Below are 17504 nucleotides of genomic sequence, written 5' to 3'. Positions count from 1 at the left end.
GGATGGCTTGGTGAAGCATTATCAGGCAAACCCCCTTGTGCCCACCACCTAGGTCACAGAGGGACCTTTGCCAACCTCCAGGAGCCCCTCCACCTGCCGTCTCCATCGTGCTTCCTCCCTTGGCTTGGGAGTGACCACCTCCCTGCACTAAATATGCTGCAGCCAACCCAGGCGGACACCCCCAGACACACAGCTCAGTCTCACCTTGTGGTCTGGCTTTTTTTTTCTGTCTTGTAGGTCCCTCTCCATCTCTAGGTGGCAGGACTAGGAGAGGTCCAAGTTCATTCCTTACCGTGTCTGCCTTGGCGTCCCCATAGCCTGGGTATATTTTGCTAAATCCCTCTTCACAGTGCCCCACATCCTTCTGTCCATCAGGAGGCAGTGGTATCCTCTGAGTTCTTTCTGTGGTTTATTCGTTTGTTTAAATTCATTCGCTATGGGTTGCAGAAGAGAGCATCTCAACAGTATCTATCACCTTATGGTGGCCCAGGGTAGATACTTGATTTCTCCCTTTGTTACAGTGTCAGGGTAAAGAGTTGTTTTCCTGTCTCATCAGGATCAGTTAGGAACTGAGAAGGGGAACAGTTTTTTTTTGGCATTGCATGAACTCATGAATTTGAACACATTCCGCGTGTTTCAGTACATTTTAAAGCTGAGGAAACTGAAGCCCAAGGTGGATCCCTCTCACTCTCCCCAGGTTGAGCTCTCATGAGAGAGCTTTGCATAGTGACGGGCGAGTTCAGGGGGGTCCGGCCTAGGAGCCCACCCTCCGCTCATCCTCTGTGCTCCGGACCCGAGTGTGGCTGTTAAGTTTCACATAAATGGCATCATACTGTCAGGCTGGGCTGCAGTCTTCTGTCTTTCTCTCTTTTTTTTTCACTCAGCAATTCTTAGACCCATATGATCATTTTTAGTGACTACACAGTATTCTCTTACTTGTATGCACCATGGTTTTCTCAGCAGGGTCTGTAACGATGGACATTTGTCTCCAGTTTCTCCCTGTAATCGGTACTGGGGTCACGCTCTCGGGCTTTGATACTGCAGAGTCAAGTTAGGGTCATCAGGAGGTGCTTCCTTGGTGGTCCGAGAGTGTACACATGTCAGGCTGACCTTTTCACTTGGATTAGCTTTCCGGGGCTGCTAAAGATCTGCTAGCACTGAAAAACCACCCAGAGCAGGATGGCAGTGTCACACAGTCTCGACTAAAACGTGGCTGATTTTTCACATGGGTTTGGACGCATGCTTAGATCGAAGTGCATCTGTGGAGCTCAGAAGCCAGTGCTCTGAGCTTGGGCAGGGTCAGCTATTCTTGGTGCAACGTGTAGGCGGCAGTTAGAGACTCGCGGTGGGGGAGAGGGCCGCAGGGGCATACAGTGAAGCTGAGAAATGAAGCGGCTTCTGCCACTCATCTTGACCTGATGCGCGGCTGGGTTAACATTCACATGCACCGCCCCTCCCGCCCCCATGAGGCCTCTCTTTGCACGTGTGAGCTTCTTTCTGGGTTTGTACACCCAGGGGCAGCTGAGCGCGGTGGCCCAGAGAGCTGCCACCCGGTGACAGTGTGGCTGGAGTGGGGTGTGCGGGGTAAGCCTCCCCTTCAGAGTGGTTTATCCTGCTGTAACCTCAGGCATGCTCTGCGCCAATGCTGATGATGTCTTCCTTCCCTGCATTTCTGTGGGCTCATGGGTTTTCCTTGTGAGCTGAGTTGGCAGAGGGTCCTTACAGGCGGACTGTAGCAGATGGCCGTCTTGGGGCACATAGTTAATGAGGGGAGACTGCCTGACTTAGGCACGGCAGGATGACCATAGCAGCTGTCAAAATATCTGCACCCTCTCTGTAGGATCTGATATTCATTTAAACGTTAATCCAGAAAACATGAGGGTCAGTTGCATTAAAGTCTTCCCGTCGACATGCATGACCATTATATTATGACTTCTGAGAGTTTGTCCAGGGAGGGGGTCTCCCTCATAAGGGAGGAAGGCCCTGGAGCAGGGAAGCAGACGTTATCCGGCAAGGGTCCCTACTACCCAGCATCTGGCATTATCACACACAGGCAGCCACCAGCAGTACTAAGTGAACGGACGTGACCATACACCAGTGAAACTGTTTACAGGCAAGTGTGGACAGGTTGACTAGTTTGCTGACCCCTAGCCTAATACCTGGCCTCTTCCAGTCAAGGAACATCACCGAGCCCAGCTTCTGCCCGTCTAGGTCATCTTGTCAGGCGTGTTTCAAGGACCTCCCGCAAGTGGTGGGGACTGGTTGGTGGCAGGGATGGGGGCAGATTCACACACGTGGGGGCGACCTGACACGTGGCGGGTGCTCGTGCTGCCTCTCACCCCTCCTCTGATATTGAATCTGACCATCTTTAACTGCCTGTACCAACATGAAGCTGTTCCGACATCTCTGTGTCATTTTCAGAAGGCCTTTGGGGCGCTGCTTACCATTTGTCTTTCTTTTCTTTTTTTCTTTTTAAGTTTTTTTTGTAAATTGCAGTATAGTTGATTTACAGTGTTATGCTAGTTTCTGGTGTACAGTGAAGGGATCTAGTTATATATATATATATATATATACACACACACACACACACACACACACACATGTATTCTTTCTCAGCTTTTTTCCATTATAGGTTATTGCAAGATACTGAATGTAGTTCTCTGTGCTATGCAGTAGGACCTTGCTATCTATTTTGTATATAGTAGTGTGTACCTGCTAATCCCAAACTCCTGATTTATCCCTCCCCCCTCATTTGTCTTTATTTCTGAAGGAAATTTCCAGAACTCTTTGCACAGTTCAAGTCCTTCCTGGGGGTGAAAGAGCTGTCCTTCGCCCCGCCCATGAGTGACAGATCCGGGGATGGAATAAGCCGGGAAATCGACTATGCCTCGTGCAAGCGCATCGGATCCAGCTACCGGGCGCTCCCCAAAACCTACCAGCAGCCCAAGTGCAGCGGCAGGACGGCCATCTGCAAGGAGGTAGCGCTCCCCGGGGCTCCTGGCAGCTCATGTGGTGCACGCCCCTTACCCCCTCCGTGTTCCCGCTGGAAGGCTGATTGTGGATCCCCCCGGATGTTGATTGGTGGTTGGTACTGAGAGGTGGCAAAACAAAATGCCTGGGCAGAGATAGCGGTTTCTTACCCTGGTGGTGGCTCCGGCCAGCCGCAGAGCCCACGGCGGCAGCGTAGGGTTTGGCTTATTCCTCCATCATTTAGACTGAGGCTTATTTCCGCCATGAGCCTGCTCTGTTCCAGGTTCACTGCCCTCAGCATGTGTCTGTTCAGCTTGATCACTGAACACTTTTCCGGGGTTAGGAGACAGGCTCACTGCATTTTCAGAATTCAGGAGCCCCTGGTTGGATCCAGGATAATGTAGTCCAGGAGTCAGCAGACTATGGCGCGTGAGCCAAATCCGGCCCCCTGCCTGTGTTTGTAAGTAAAGTTTTATTGGCATGCAGACATGCCCACTCGTGTACGTACTGCCTGCGGCTGCTTTACCAGGACAGGAGCAGAGTCGAGCACAGGCGCACCTTGGAGACGTTGTGGGTTTGGTTCCAGACCACTGCGATAGAGCAAATATTGTGATAAAGCCAGTTGTGCAAATTCTTTTGGTTTTCCAGTGCATGTTAAAGTTATGTTTATGCTATATTGCAGTCTGTTAAGTGTGCAGTAGCATTATGTCTAAAAAAACAATGTATATGCCTTAATTTAAAATGCTTTATCAGGGACTAACTTGGCAGTCGGGTGGTTAAGACTTCACCGTCCAATGCAGGGGATGCAGTTTCCATCCCTTGGGAGCTAAGATCCCACATGCCTCTCGGCTAAAAAACCCAAACCATAAAACGGAAGCAATATTGTAACAAATTCAAAAAAGACTTTAAAAGAAGTAATAAAATGTTTTTAAAATAAAATACTTTATCGCTAAAATACGCTGACCGTCGTCTGAGCCTCCAGTGGATGGCTGATCCCTGTAACAAAAAATAATGAAAAAGTGTGAAATACTGTGAAATCAGCAAAATGTGACACAGACACAGAGTGAGCAAATGCTGTCGGGAAAATGGTGCCGACGGCCTTGCTGGATGCAGGGTTGCTGCAGACCTGCATAGTGTTTAAAAAAAAAAAGCAGTGTCTCTGAAGCACAACGAAATGATGTATCCCTGTAGACCTGACAGAGCAGGTGACTCGATAAACCTAAAATATTTGCTTTCTGGCCCTTTACAGGGACAGTTTGCTGACCTCGAAATAGTATTTGTTGACTTGGTCAAAGCCACGTTTTCTCTTAAAACCACTTTAAAATTAATTTTACTATTTGTATGATAAGGTAATTTTCTGTAAAATCAGGACCATTACTTATTCTTGTATCTTCTATGCTGGACAACACAGTAAAGCACTCTGGCCTCGGGGCGTGTGCTGCGCCGGTGACGGCGTTTCCTCTTGGCGCAGGTGCTGAACGACACCTGGGTGTCCTTCCCCTCCTGGTCCGAGGACTCCACCTTCGTCAGCTCCAAGAAGACGCCCTACGAGGAGCAGCTGCACCGCTGTGAGGATGAGCGTTTCGAGGTGCGCGTGCAGGCGCCGTGGGGCTCTCCCAGCGGGCCCCCCTTCTCCACGGCCCTGCCCTCGCTTTCCCCTCTGCACCCTGATGTATCCTGATCCTTCTTAAGCCTTCTGGTCTCCTTTAGAGTGTCAGGGGTTCCAGTGCTTTCCAGCAGGGGGCAGCTCGTGAAAGCCTCCCTTTTCTCCTTGCTGGCCTCCAGGCTGGCTAGGCGATGGTGCTTCTGTTTTTGTGTGGGTGTGTGCATTTCCTTAATTAAAATGAGGTTTGCTTAAGTTCATTTTTTTTAACAAAAATGTTTGCTGAGATTATTGTAAATTCACATGCAGCTCCAGTGGTAACAGCTCGTAAATCTCTGGCGCAGCGTCACGGCCGGGATATGGACGTTGACCCAGCCACGATCTTACTCACATGTCCTCAGTTGGACTTGTATGGGGGCTCGGGGGTCTTGTGCATAAGCACATGCGTGTGTGTTTAGCTCTGTGCTGTTCTCTCAGCTGTGGAGGTCCGTGTATCCACCACCACAGCCAGGGTGCTGAACAGTTCCCGCACCACCGGGATCTCTCGCGCTTTATAGCCCCACCCGCCTCCCTCCCCAATTCCCAGCCGCCACCAACATGCCCTCCACCTCATTCACTTTGTCCTATGTGGAATCAGTCGCGTGGTATGTAACTCTGGGGGATTGGCTCCTCCGCCAGCACACACTCTGGGGAGTCACCCAGGGGCTGTGTGTACCACGCGTCCCTTCCTCTTCATTGCTGAGTGTAACATGCTTTTGATGCCTGTGAAGGGAGTCAGCCCAGGACCCGTGCCCTCCTCGGGTGGGTCCACCAGTGGTGAAGTCTGGGGGGTGGTACCCTGGTCTGGACCCCATCCCTGTAGCTAGTCACGCTCGCTCTAGTCCCCCAGGCCCACGTCAAGGCCACCACATCCTGACATCCATCATCCCCTCCTCGGCTCTGTCTGCACATCCCTCCTGCCAGCCCGGGCCTGTCCCTGTGGCCCTGCTGACCCCCCGACAGCTGACCCCTTTCTGTTTTCCTTTCCATAGTTAGACGTTGTCCTGGAGACCAACCTGGCCACGATCCGGGTGTTGGAAAGCGTGCAGAAGAAGCTCTCCCGCATGGCGCCGGAAGACCAGGAGAAGTTCCGGTTGGACGACTGTCTGGGGGGCACGTCGGAGGTGATCCAGCGCCGCGCCATCCACCGCATTTACGGCGACAAGGCTCCGGAGATCATCGAGAGCCTCAAGAAGAACCCCGTCACCGCCGTCCCCGTCGTCCTGAAAAGGTGTCCTCACGCTTTGACCACCCCACCTGCCGCAGGGAGTCCCCCGGGAGCTCGTTAGTGCTGTTTGTCATGGGTGTGATCGTGAGGGGGTCCCTGGGGTCTCAGCCTGGTTGACTGCGTTTTCGGTCTTCCTTCATCTCCCCATTCCACTCCCGAGAGGAAAGCACAACTGTTAACAGTTGTTCCTGTTCTCCTAGAACTTTCTGTCATGCACATAATCGTAACTAAACGTGAGACGTGACTATTTTAAAGCACATAGGACCATCCTATGTCATGGCTTGCCTTTTATGTAATCATATGTTGTGGGACCCCCAGCTGGGCTGGCCAGCAGGTGTTGGTGAAGTGGCTGCCCTCAGCCGGGTGCTGCACGCAGCCCTGGCGCTGCAGAGCTGAGCGAGCCCGACATGGTCCCTTCCATCGTGGGGTTCACAGTCGAGTAGGGGAGCCCGGCTTTTGAGCCAGCAGCTGCATAGAGTGCAGTCAGGGCTGTAGGCCAGGACAGGGAAGAGTTTCCAGGACAGCGATGCTTGAGAAACTGTGAAACTGGCTGTGTGGTTCCACGAGGCTGTTCCTCCCTCCCTCCTCTATCCATCACAGAACTCGCTGCACAGGCCCGGAGCGGGCCGTCCCGAGTGTGGAACATGTCTGCTGGGTCTGTGGGGGGAAGACAGGCTGGTCCTGCGCAGGGATGACTTGGGCGGGCGCCCGGGGCTGTCCCTGTGCTGAGCCCCTCTGGCCCCGCAGGCTGAAGGCCAAGGAGGAAGAGTGGCGGGAGGCCCAGCAGGGCTTCAACAAGATCTGGCGGGAGCAGTATGAGAAGGCGTACCTCAAGTCCCTGGACCACCAGGCCGTGAACTTCAAGCAGAACGACACCAAGGCTCTTCGCTCCAAGAGCTTGCTCAATGAGATTGAAAGCGTCTACGACGAGGTGAGGGCCTTCTCAGCCGGGGTCGGGGCAGGCCCGCTGTGCCCTGGCTCTGACCCTCCCGGCCTCAGGCAGATGGCCGGCTCTCTGTGTCTTCATTGTCCTTGCAGCCTATGTAGAGGTGAGGATGGGTGTTTCCATAGCACCCAGCCTAGGGCCGGCCCAGGAGGCGAACGGAAGCCACCCTGCTATTGTCAGCAGAGGGCTCTCCCCTCCCACTCCCCCTGCCCCTGTGGGCCTTACCGGACCTTCCTTTAGGTAACTGACACTGGCAGCTTGCCTTTTCTACCACCAGCTGTGCGCCATGCGCTGGGAGAACCCCTGGGAGGAATATCCCGTCTAACCTGTGCTCGCAGACCTTACCGTGTAGTAGTGTCATTGTCTGGATTTTAGCAATGGGGAAACTGAAGCATGAGAGCTGGCCCCTTGCCAAGGCCAGTCACGGGACACCAGGTCTCCAAGCCCTGGGGCTCCGCCTCTCGCCACTGCGCTGCCGTCTTCCTAGTGTTGGTGTGGTCCAGCTCAGGGGACCCGAACTGAGGCAGGCCAGGCTCTTGGGCCCGAGGAGTTGGGCTTTGACAAATGCATGCAAGGTGTGCATTACGAGCGGGAGCATGAGGCAGGAAGCCTGGCAGGGAGACAGCGATGGGCATGGCTGTCGGGGAGGGGGGGCCGCTGCTCCCCAGGCAGAGCCCAGGTCACAGACAGGGCAGCGTCGCTGACCCAGCGCCCGCCTGGCCAGGGTCACTTACTCCCCTCTCTTCCTCACGTAACCCTGTGCACACGGCAAGCAGTTGTGCTTCCTCTCACACCACGGAAATTGAAGACGGAGGAGCCAGGCAGCTGCCTGAGGCCTCCAGGCTCTCGACCGGCACAGCTGGCGAGACCTACCCTGCCCAGGTGGGTCGTGCTTCTCCACACGGCTGTGGAGACCACCCAGGGCAGCAGCCCCAGGACCCCCTTCCCTCCAGCCTCCCCCCACCCCGGGCCTCCCCCAGCCCCCAGGTCCACCCCACGGTCTGGCCTCCTCACTTTAGTCCTCAGGTCCTTGAGGCCTGAGGCCCCCCACGGAGTCTGCGGTGCAGCAGCACAATGAGGCTGTGGCCTCACAACCTGCCACCATCAACACCGAGTCCTGCAGGTCCTTCCCTGGCGTCTTGGGAGAAGGACCAGCGGCCTGGCGAGCTCTACACGTGCGGCTCCTTTGTGCGTTGGGAAGGGAGACCCTCACTCTGTCACTTGGTTAGCAGAGGACGGTCTGTGTTACTGTAACATGTGCCGGAACTTGCCCCAAAAGATCTTGGAGGGCATTTGTGGCATAGATGAGACGGGGACTCAGGAGGCAGCAGGACGAAGGTCACGCGGAAGAGCCAGGGGCAGGGTTGAGCTGCAGCCCCTGTGCCCCACCCCTCCATGCCCGGACCCCACTCAGGCGCCACACGTCCCCCCAGCGAGGAGGAAAGGAGCTCTCTGGCTGCTGCAGATTTCACAGTGAATAAGAGAGCATGATCTCTGATGGAAGGAAACATGAGTTGCCTGTTCCCAAAAGCCGGGTCCCTGACCAGGGGCACAGCCTGCGAGGCCCGGCCCTGTTTCCCTTCAGCCCCTGGTTCTGCGGGTGTCTGAGGAGCCTCTCAGTGTGGCTGAGAGGGCTGGGCTGGTCGTTGAGAGCACCAGGGAGAGCCGGTCCTGCCCTCGGAAGCTCCCCGCCTACAGGGACAGTGTCCACACTCACTTCTTCCCAGAACCTGGATGTGTCTACCTCTGTGCCTGGTGACGGGGACCCGTGTCACCAGGAGAGAGCACGGTGTGAGGCTGACATCATCGGGATGCTCGAGGCCTTCAGGAGGAGAGAGGGGTTGTCTTCAGGTTTGCAGGAAGGAGAGTCGTTGGCTGGATAAAGATGGCGGGGAGGGGTGGATGTGGTTTTCCAGGGAGAAAGAGGAGACAGGCATGTGTGAGGGTCCTGTGTGCGGCAGGACAAGCTCAGCACCCCTGCAGCATCTGAGGAGTGCAGGGTGGCGTGCCAGGGCCGGGGTCCTCTCGTGAGCCGCTTGGAAAGGCCTCGGGGGCACCTAGGACTGAGCGTGCTCCTGTGTGCTCTAGACCCAGTGGGGGAGTGGCTGGCGTGGGCTGGTGGACACAAGCCAGCAGGTGGGAGGCTTGTGCCGGCGCCGGGTGATGGGAGGACCGTGCAGGGGCTGGAGGCTGGTGGGGAATGGACAGAGGCAGGGGACGCTCGGGGTGGTGACGGTCTGGGCGTGCAGGGCCGTGGGCGAGGGGCTGCAGTGTAAGCAGTCGGGGTCTAGCTGAGTGTGAGTGACTGATGGTGGGCAGAGGCCCCGTGGTCCTCCCTGAGCCTGCCTCACCCTCAGGGCAGCCCAGGTCCGCTGGAATCAGACACGTGAGGTGCCGCTCCTCTCGTTTCTCCCGGCCTCTAGGCACTGTTGCAGGCCTTGGTGGTGGGAGTTCGGCCTTGTTTTCGTCCCACAGCCCGGCTGGGCCCCCAACCGGTGTGATGCCCTCAGAGCCCCGTGGCCCTGGGCCCCCACCTTGGAGTTCTGTCAGCAGGTTGCTTCCTGTCTCACGGCCGCCCTGTCTCCCCAGCACCAGGAGCAGCACTCGGAGGGCCGCAGCGCCCCGTCCAGCGAGCCGCACCTCATCTTCGTGTATGAGGACAGGCAGATCCTGGAGGACGCGGCCGCCCTCATCAGCTACTACGTGAAGCGGCAGCCGGCCATCCAGAAGGAGGACCAGGGCACCATCCACCAGCTGGTGCACCAGTTCGTGCCCAGCCTCTTCTTCTCCCAGCAGCTGGACCTGGGCGCGTCCGAGGACTCCGCTGATGAGGGCCGGGGGAGCCCCCAAGGGCAGGATGCGGAGCCCGGTGACCGGAAGAAGCCAGCGCCCGGGCCGCAGAGCAGCCCGCCGGAGGAGAAGGGGGCCGCGGGCGAGGCCCCGGCCACGGAGCAGCCGCCGCCACAGCACAAACCCCTGGACGACGTCTACAGCCTCTTCTTCGCCAACAACAACTGGTACTTCTTCCTGCGCCTCCATCAGACCCTGTGCTCCAGGCTTCTGAAGATCTACCGCCAGGCGCAGAAGCAGCTCCTGGAGTACCGGACGGAGAAGGAGAGGGAGAAACTGCTCTGCGAGGGCCGCCGAGAGAAAGGCAACGACCCCGCCATGGAGCTGCGGCTGAAGCAGCCGAGTGAGTCCGGGGGCCCAGGGGTGACACCACGGGGGCTCGCCTCCGGGAGCCGGGAGGGGAGACGGGCCAGCCCCGTAGCCGCCCCAGAGCCACAGGCCCCCATTAGGACGCCTGTGGTGAGAGGTGGTGAACAGGGGCTGCCCGTGTTCCGTGGGGACTCTGGATCCTTCCTGGTGGGGGCCGCCTGCGACCCGGGCCCTTGGTGACCGCAGCGCCACGCCCCCAGGTGAGGTGGAGCTGGAGGAGTACTACCCGGCCTTCCTGGACATGGTGCGGAGCCTGCTGGAGGGCAGCATCGACCCCACGCAGTACGAGGACACTCTGCGCGAGATGTTCACCATCCACGCCTACGTGGGCTTCACCATGGACAAGCTGGTGCAGAGCATCGCGCGGCAGGTGAGAGGCAGGGCGGGCGGGCGGCAGCACCTCCCTGCGCATCCCTGCCCGTCCGCGGCCTGAAAACCACCCTTCCCTTCACTCCTGCGCCTGCGATCGGCCCCGTGGTCGGCACCTTTCCTTCTTTCTCAATTAACGTAGAATTCACTTAATGTAAAATTCACCATTTTTAAGCAGACATTTCAGTGGAATTTAGTACACTGACAGCGCTGCGCAGCCATCATCTCTGTCTAGTTCTAGAACATTTCCATCATCCCCCCAAAGAAACCGCATCCCCAGTTAGCAGTCGCTCCCCATCCCCCCGCCCCCAGCCCCCTTTCGTCTCTGTGGACTTGCCTGTTCTGGACGTTCCATGTAAACGGGATCACCACGGTGTGACCCTTTGTGTCTGGCGTCTTTGGCTCAGCGTGATGTTTTCAAGGTCCATCCACGCTGTGGCGTATGTCAGTACATCATTCTACTTTATGGCCAAATACGATTCCATTGTGTGGATGGACCACGTTTTGTTCTTCCGTTCATCCATGGGTGGACACTGGTCACCTTTTGGCGATGGGGACCAGTGCTGCTGTGCACGTGCATGTGGGAGGATATGTCTGAGCCCCTGTCGACAAACCTTTCCTGAGGGTAGTTTGGCAACATGTAAAGAACCTTCGCCCGCTCCTCCTGGAGGGGTAACATCGGTGACGTGTATCAGCGTCACCCACAGCGAAACGTCAGCGAGAGGAAATTGGTCACATGAATATAAAAAGCAAAGCCCCAGATGGCTCGGGTGTGGTCCCGGGACGTGGGTCCTGCTTGGTGACCACGCGAGTTGTTGTTCAACTTGACTTTCATTTCCTGGTTATCCAGTGAGGCTGTTCATCGTGAAGTGGAAAAGAAGCGGAGGAAAGAACGTTATTATTCTGGCACCCAGATACAGTCACTAGAACTATTTTTAAAATGGCATTTCCTTCCAGGTTTTAAAGGTTTCTTATTGAAGTAAAACGCATACAGAGAAGTGCTGAACTCTAAGTGTGCAGCTCGATGGGTCTTCACAAATGGACACCCCGCCCATGCCCCCTTCCAGCCACTGCTGGTTTCCGACACTGGGATAGATTCCCTGGTTTTAAAGCTCTGTAAACCCAGTGTCTGGCTCCGTCCACGCAGTGTGATTCTGTGAGAGTCCTCTCTGTGGAGATGCCCACGGCTCCTTCGTCTGCCGCCTGGGAAGGATTCTAGGGACGCGCTCCTGTGTGGGCCCTTGGAACAGTGCTGTGCATCCGCTGTGGGCCGTACGTGTGTGTTTCCTCCGCCCCTGTGCAGGCAGGCGCAGCCAGCTCTGCGGGAAGCGTCCAGATTCCTGGCCCACTGTGGTTCTGCCCGGAGGGGTCTCATCTCTCCTGGACCGAGCGCGTCGGCCCCCAACAGGCCACAGCTCTTGGGATGGCAGCCCCATCTGTAGCACCAGAAGGGTTGGTCCAGATACGTAGACTCATGATTTTTAAGAAAAAAAAAAAAAGCACTCCGTCTCTCCGCAAATGTCTCCTGTAAAACCTGTTATAAAAAATAAAAGAAGCAATAAAAACGGAGCTGTTTGGCTGGAACCGTAATGAGGGCAGGACCCCCACGTGTGGGGCCCTCACAGGGCCCCTCCACACAACATCTGTAACCTGCAGGGTGGAATCAGCACTCGTTACTTCTTTTTATTTATTTCTTCATTAGCATTTCTTATTTTCAGTCACAGCAGCTAGTGCCAGTGGGGAATGTGCCGGATGCCAAGCACCATATGAGACCCACACGTGTCCATGTGTTGCTGTGTTCACTCCGCAAAGGGACACGCAGACAGAGCCTGAGGCCCTAAGTCTGCGGTAGCCTGCCTGGGCCACAGCTCCTGCACAGAGGGGCCAACTCACGCCGGCTCAGTCTGACCATGTGGCCTCGGCTGTGTCCGACCCTTGCCTCTTCCTAAACCTAAAGGTTTTAAGTACGTTTATGGGTGTTAAAAGAATTCATTGTGTTTATAACTGAGCGTTGGGGGAAGATAATCACCTGCCCTCGCCCTGCGTTTAGACCATCAGCCATCCCCATTTTGGCACATTTTCTTTTGTATTTTTTCTGTGTGTTTCTCATACTCAGGCAGGGTTTGCTGGTCTGCTCTGATTTGATCTCGTTTGGCCTGGTTTGCCCTGGTGTGGTCTGGTTTGGTCTGGTCTCATTTGCTCTGATTTAGTCTGGCCTGGTCTGCCCTGGCCTGGTCAGCACTCGGCATGGAGGTCGCCCTGGACAGCCAGGTTTTCACCCCCCACCCCGTGGACTTGGCCGCGTCCTCTCTGGGTGAGGCAGGGGCTCCAGCAGGAGATGGAAGTGGTGGCTGTGCCTCACCCCTCCCGGGGGGGCACATGTCAGGCACCCACCGGCTCTCCCTCCCCGGCAGCTGCACCACCTCGTGAGTGACGACGTCTGTCTGAAGGTGGTGGAGCTCTACCTGAACGAGAAGAAGTGGGGCGCCGCTGGCGGGAACCTGTCCTCCCGCTGCGTCCGTGCCGCCAGGGAGACCAGCTACCAGTGGAAGGCCGAGCGGTGCATGGCTGACGAGAACTGCTTCAAGGTGAGGGGCCGGCCGCGCTTAGCCCCACGTGAGGCTGGCGGGGGCAGGGGGGCGCCCGCGACAGGAGCCCAGTACCGTGTGCTGCCTTCACGGGGCCTCTGGGCACAGGCCCCGGCCCCGGAGGGCACCACGGGGCCCGTGAGGTGGGCACCCAGCACGTGGTCCCTCAAGGAAGGATGGGGCTTGGAGGCTGCTGCAGGGGGGTCAGTGGTGACCTCTCGACCTCATCCTCTGCCAGCCGGGGCCGTGCTCGTGGCTTCAGGCTGTCCGTGGCCCTCTCTCCGCAGGTGATGTTCCTCCAGCGCAAAGGGCAGGTGATCATGACCATGGAGCTGCTGGACACCGAGGAGGCCCAGACGGAGGACCCCGTGGAGGTGCAGGTGCGGCCCGCAGCCCTGGGCTCCGTGCCTGTGCGCACCGTGGGGGCCGGGGGCAGCCGCGAGCAGTGTCGTGGGGCTCCCCCCCGGGGGCCCTTGCGCACGCTGGCCAAGCACAGCCCGCCGAACGTCCGCCAGAGAGGCCTCTGCGCAGGTGAACGCTCTCCTTGGAAACCCAAGGGGAGGTGGGAGCTGCAGGCGACCCCTCAGGAGCCAGGGGTGTGTCCCAGAGCAGGGGGGCCGTGTGGCAGCCAGCCTGGCCCCCCCCCCCAGACCCTGGCTCCTGCCACCTGCTGCTGACACCGTGCCACCCCCGTGGTGCCCTGGCCAGCCCGGTCACTCCGACCGCGTGGCTTGTGACCGCTGCATTCCCCGTGCATAAAGCTCAGGGCTCGGGTGCCCCCTGACCAGCAGGAGGAGACCCGCCTGGCCCGCTCTCTAAGGCGCACATTCTGCGTTGCCTCGCACTAGGGAGCAGGGCCCGGCAGCCAGCACCGCCCACTGCAGCCACGGGGGCCCCCCCTCACAGCGACCTTCGCGGGGAACACCTTCCAAAACAAGCGAGGGTGGGGGCCGGCACAGCCTGTCCCTTCCAGAAGTTTCCAGCAAATGTGGTTTTGTTAAACTTGAGTCTGGAGCAGCCTCCTGCTTTAACAGGGTGGCGAGCAGAGGAAGGGTCCCTCGGACGCTACAGGCGTGCCCCCCTTGGCCCTGGTGGCCCCTTCAAGCCCCGCCTTCTACTCACCCCCAACTCCTACGAGCTCGCTCCCGCTTCTTACGCGCTGTTTGCGTCCTGGTGTCTGTTCCCGCCCGCCCATCCCTGGACCTCGCTCTCCTCTGTGTCGGGGGCCCCCCGTTCCTCACGTGAACTTATCACGTGATGGATTCAGACACGTCACTACACAGCGTGGATGTATCCACATAAGCACGAAATGCCCTACGTCACCTGCATGGCGGCCTGGGTGTGCACGTCCCACTCCAGCGGAGCCCTTTATCGGGAGCTGCTGTCTGCTGGTGTCCATCACGCATCAGGGTCCTCAGTAGCCGCTGTCCTCCTGGCGCTTTGGGAGGGCTGAGGACAAAGTCCCCAGGAGCCCCTGGTGATGTGGGCCGTGTCCCCCTCTGTCCCCCCAGCACCTGGCTCGGTACGTGGAGCAGTACGTGGGGACTGAGGGCGCGTCCAGCTCGCCCACCGAGGGCTTCCTCCTGAAGCCTGTGTTCCTGCAGAGGTGAGAGGACTTTGGGCCCAGGGGGCCTCTCCCACCATTGCCAGCACCTAGCGTGACGGGTTTTATTAGTTTTTACGGGATCAAAGGGGTTGGGTGGTGGTCTTCATTGCTTCAGTTTGCATTTCTCCAGCTGTGGGAGGTCAGGCATCTTCCCAGTGTTCCTGGGCCACGAGGACCTTCTAGCCTGTAAATCCTCCCCTCCCCCCCCCAGGAACCTCAAGAAGTTCCGCAGGTGGCAGTGTGAGCAGGTGCGCGCGCTGCGCGGCGAGGCCAAGAGCTCCTGGAAGCGGCTGGTGGGGGTGGAGAGCGCCTGCAACGTGGACTGCCGCTTCAAGCTCAGCACCCACAAGATGACGTTCATCGTGAACTCCGAGGACTACATGTACCGCCGCGGGGCCCTCTGCCGGGCCAAGCAGGTGCCCCTCCCTGCCCGCGCCGTGGGCCCCTGGGGTCCAGCCCACAGCCGCCTGGGGCGCCTGGGCCCTGAGATCCAGCCGTGGCCCTCTGGGGCGCCTGGGCCGTCCTGATGCTTCTCTCCCCTCCCCGCTGCAGGTGCAGCCCCTGGTCCTGCTGCGCCACCACCAGCACTTCGAGGAGTGGCACAGCCGCTGGCTGGAGGACAACGTGACGGTGGAGGCGGCCGGCCTGGTGCAGGACTGGCTGATGGGCGAGGAGGACGAGGACATGGTTCCCTGCAAGACGCTCTGCGAGACGGTGCACGTGCACGGCCTGCCTGTGACCCGCTACCGAGTGCAGTACAGCCGCCGTCCAGCCTCGCCCTGACACACCCACGTGGGCACCACGACGCGCACTTAGTGCGATTGCTTCCTCGGCCTGCGTGTCTTTCGGGCGTTTTCATGAACCACGCGAGGGGAGCACAGCGTCCCCCCGGCCTTGCTGCTATGGGCTGTGAGCTCCAGAGAAGGGCGGATTGTGTCAGCTCTCGGCCCCGCGCTGCCATCCCTCTTGGCTTCCCTGCTTCTTTTGGGCCCATCCTGTGCCAAACCTGAAGCCCCCGCACTTGAACTGTAGGGGCTTAGTCCCCGCGGGCGTCGGGGGATCCGCGCACCGGCCAAGGCACCGTGAGTCCATTCGCACGCCTGCTGGGGCCGCTCCCGTCACACGTGCCAAATCCCAGGCTTGGGTACCGCTGGTCCTTTCCTGCGTGTCGTGAACGTGGGCGAAGAACCGTGCGAGGGCTCACGTTTGGGAGGAGTCAGCACTTGAGAGCCCCTGGCCTTGAAGGAGTTGGGCCCAGGTGGGCCTGCTTGAAAAGCACGTCCTTCCCGAGTGGTTCTGAGAGCTTCTAGAAACATTTCCCAAGCTGGGCGGCAACCTGCACCTGACGGTTCGGGCATCGGCCTGGCCCAGCCGGTGCCTGGGGTCCTCGGTCACTTTGAAAGTGAGAAGAGCCCTTTCAGGCAGACGGTTGGGATCCCACTTCGACATCCAGACGTAGAGCGGGCAGGCGGCCCCAGAACTGCCGGAAGACCCTGCTCTGGAAAAAAGAGACTCAAACCCTGTTGATCCGACAGCTGGACTCTGGGCCTGGAGGGGCGGGGGCCTGGCCTCCACACCCACTGAGCTCGAGTGGATCCACCCTGGGAGGGCCCTGGGGTGCACCTGTGTACCTAAGATGGACATTCTAGAAGTATATATATGCACACACATATTTATTCCTTTACGCTCTCTTAGTGGTTGTAACTTTGGCCAAGTCCCACGGCTTCTCTAGGGGTGACAGCCCTCTTCGTGGACTTCCTCACACCCACTCCAACACCCCATTTCTGCAGCCACCACCCGGGGCGGGTATGGTGTGAGGGGCAAAGGCTTTTTCTGTGCCAAGAGGGCCCCGTGGGAAGCTCTGGCCGGGCCTCTGGCATCGTCAGACTGAGAGTGGGCTCCACCGACACGTGGACCTGGAAGACCCCGTGCAGCTGCCTCGCCAGCCGCAGGCCCTTGCCTTCCCGCGGCTGAGCTGTGCCAAACCCAAGGTTCCGAGAACTGGGAGACGTGTTTCTAGAAGTTACCTGTGGAACTCAAGGGTTGCAAAGCCTGGGACTCCAGGCCTGGGCAATTGCAAGGCCAACCCATCCCACCCGGGTGTCTCCTCACCCGTGTTTTCTCAAGCGTAATCCATGCACTTTGTACGCATCCTTGTTTTATAAGAAGGAAACTCAGCAGAATTCCTGAACCAGACCCTCCTGGCAGCCATCCTCCTCGGGAGCCCGCAGCCCCTTCTGCGCCTCCGCGTGGGCCTGGGGGGCGGGCCAGACCCCACCAAGCCCCCACCCTGCATGCTTCTAGGGAGCAGCTCTTCTGTTTTTGAAGAATTTCTGTTCTGGGGCTTGTACTTCCTTTGCAGCTGTTTTGAATGTAGTTTTCCTTTTCTATTTATTTGCACATTAAAGTTAAAAATTAAATATTGACCTAAAGCCATGAGGTTCAGTCAATCATTTCCTGCGAGCAAATCCGGGGGTGACCTCTTGCTGCCAGGGGAGCTGGCCTGACCGCAGGGAGTGTCTGCACAGGTGCTCCTGGGAGATCTCAAGCCCCGCGTGGCAAATGCCACATGGCTTCCCTGCAGCGGCACAGCAGGGTCCTGTTGCGCTAGGGCGTGGCCCCGCCACCCAGAGTGTTTTCTGGAATATTCATTCCCAACTCAGTTTTCATATTTGGTAGAAGTGAGACATGTTTCCTTCGAGAGTTGCACGTGCAAAACATGATTCGAAGACTGCAGTGCTTGCTGTGAGCTTTCTGTGCCTGCCCGCCCCCTTCTGATCCAGAAGCCCACAGAGCCCCGGGGTCTCTCCCTCCTCCAGCCCTACAAAACCAGCCTCCGTGCTGTCTGGTCCCCCCTCCAGCTGCCCCCCTGCCCCCACCCTTCTCTCACTCACCTCCTGTGTCCTCGTCCCCACTGGGTCCCCTGAACATCTCCA

General features: G+C 58.2%; 1 protein-coding gene across 1 annotated transcript in view; it reads left to right on the top strand.

Moving 5' to 3' along the window:
* Nucleotides 1–16990, top strand: part of SIN3B (SIN3 transcription regulator family member B) — a 40531-nt gene extending 23541 nt beyond the window's left edge. Inside the window, exons 9-19 of the mRNA XM_057709431.1 lie at nt 2771–2978; nt 4442–4558; nt 5605–5843; nt 6588–6771; nt 9376–9979; nt 10206–10375; nt 12789–12962; nt 13250–13342; nt 14474–14568; nt 14780–14984; nt 15121–16990. Of these exons, the coding sequence (XP_057565414.1) occupies nt 2771–2978; nt 4442–4558; nt 5605–5843; nt 6588–6771; nt 9376–9979; nt 10206–10375; nt 12789–12962; nt 13250–13342; nt 14474–14568; nt 14780–14984; nt 15121–15351 (2320 nt within the window). The 3' untranslated portion in view covers nt 15352–16990. The remainder of the gene's footprint in view (nt 1–2770; nt 2979–4441; nt 4559–5604; nt 5844–6587; nt 6772–9375; nt 9980–10205; nt 10376–12788; nt 12963–13249; nt 13343–14473; nt 14569–14779; nt 14985–15120) is intronic.
* The last annotated feature ends 514 nt before the right edge of the window (nt 16991–17504 follow it).

The sequence above is a fragment of the Hippopotamus amphibius genome, chromosome 15 (assembly GCF_030028045.1).
Source record: "Hippopotamus amphibius kiboko isolate mHipAmp2 chromosome 15, mHipAmp2.hap2, whole genome shotgun sequence".
In the NCBI taxonomy this organism is placed as follows: Eukaryota; Metazoa; Chordata; class Mammalia; order Artiodactyla; family Hippopotamidae; genus Hippopotamus; species Hippopotamus amphibius.
This window is presented reverse-complemented; position numbering and strand designations above follow the sequence as displayed.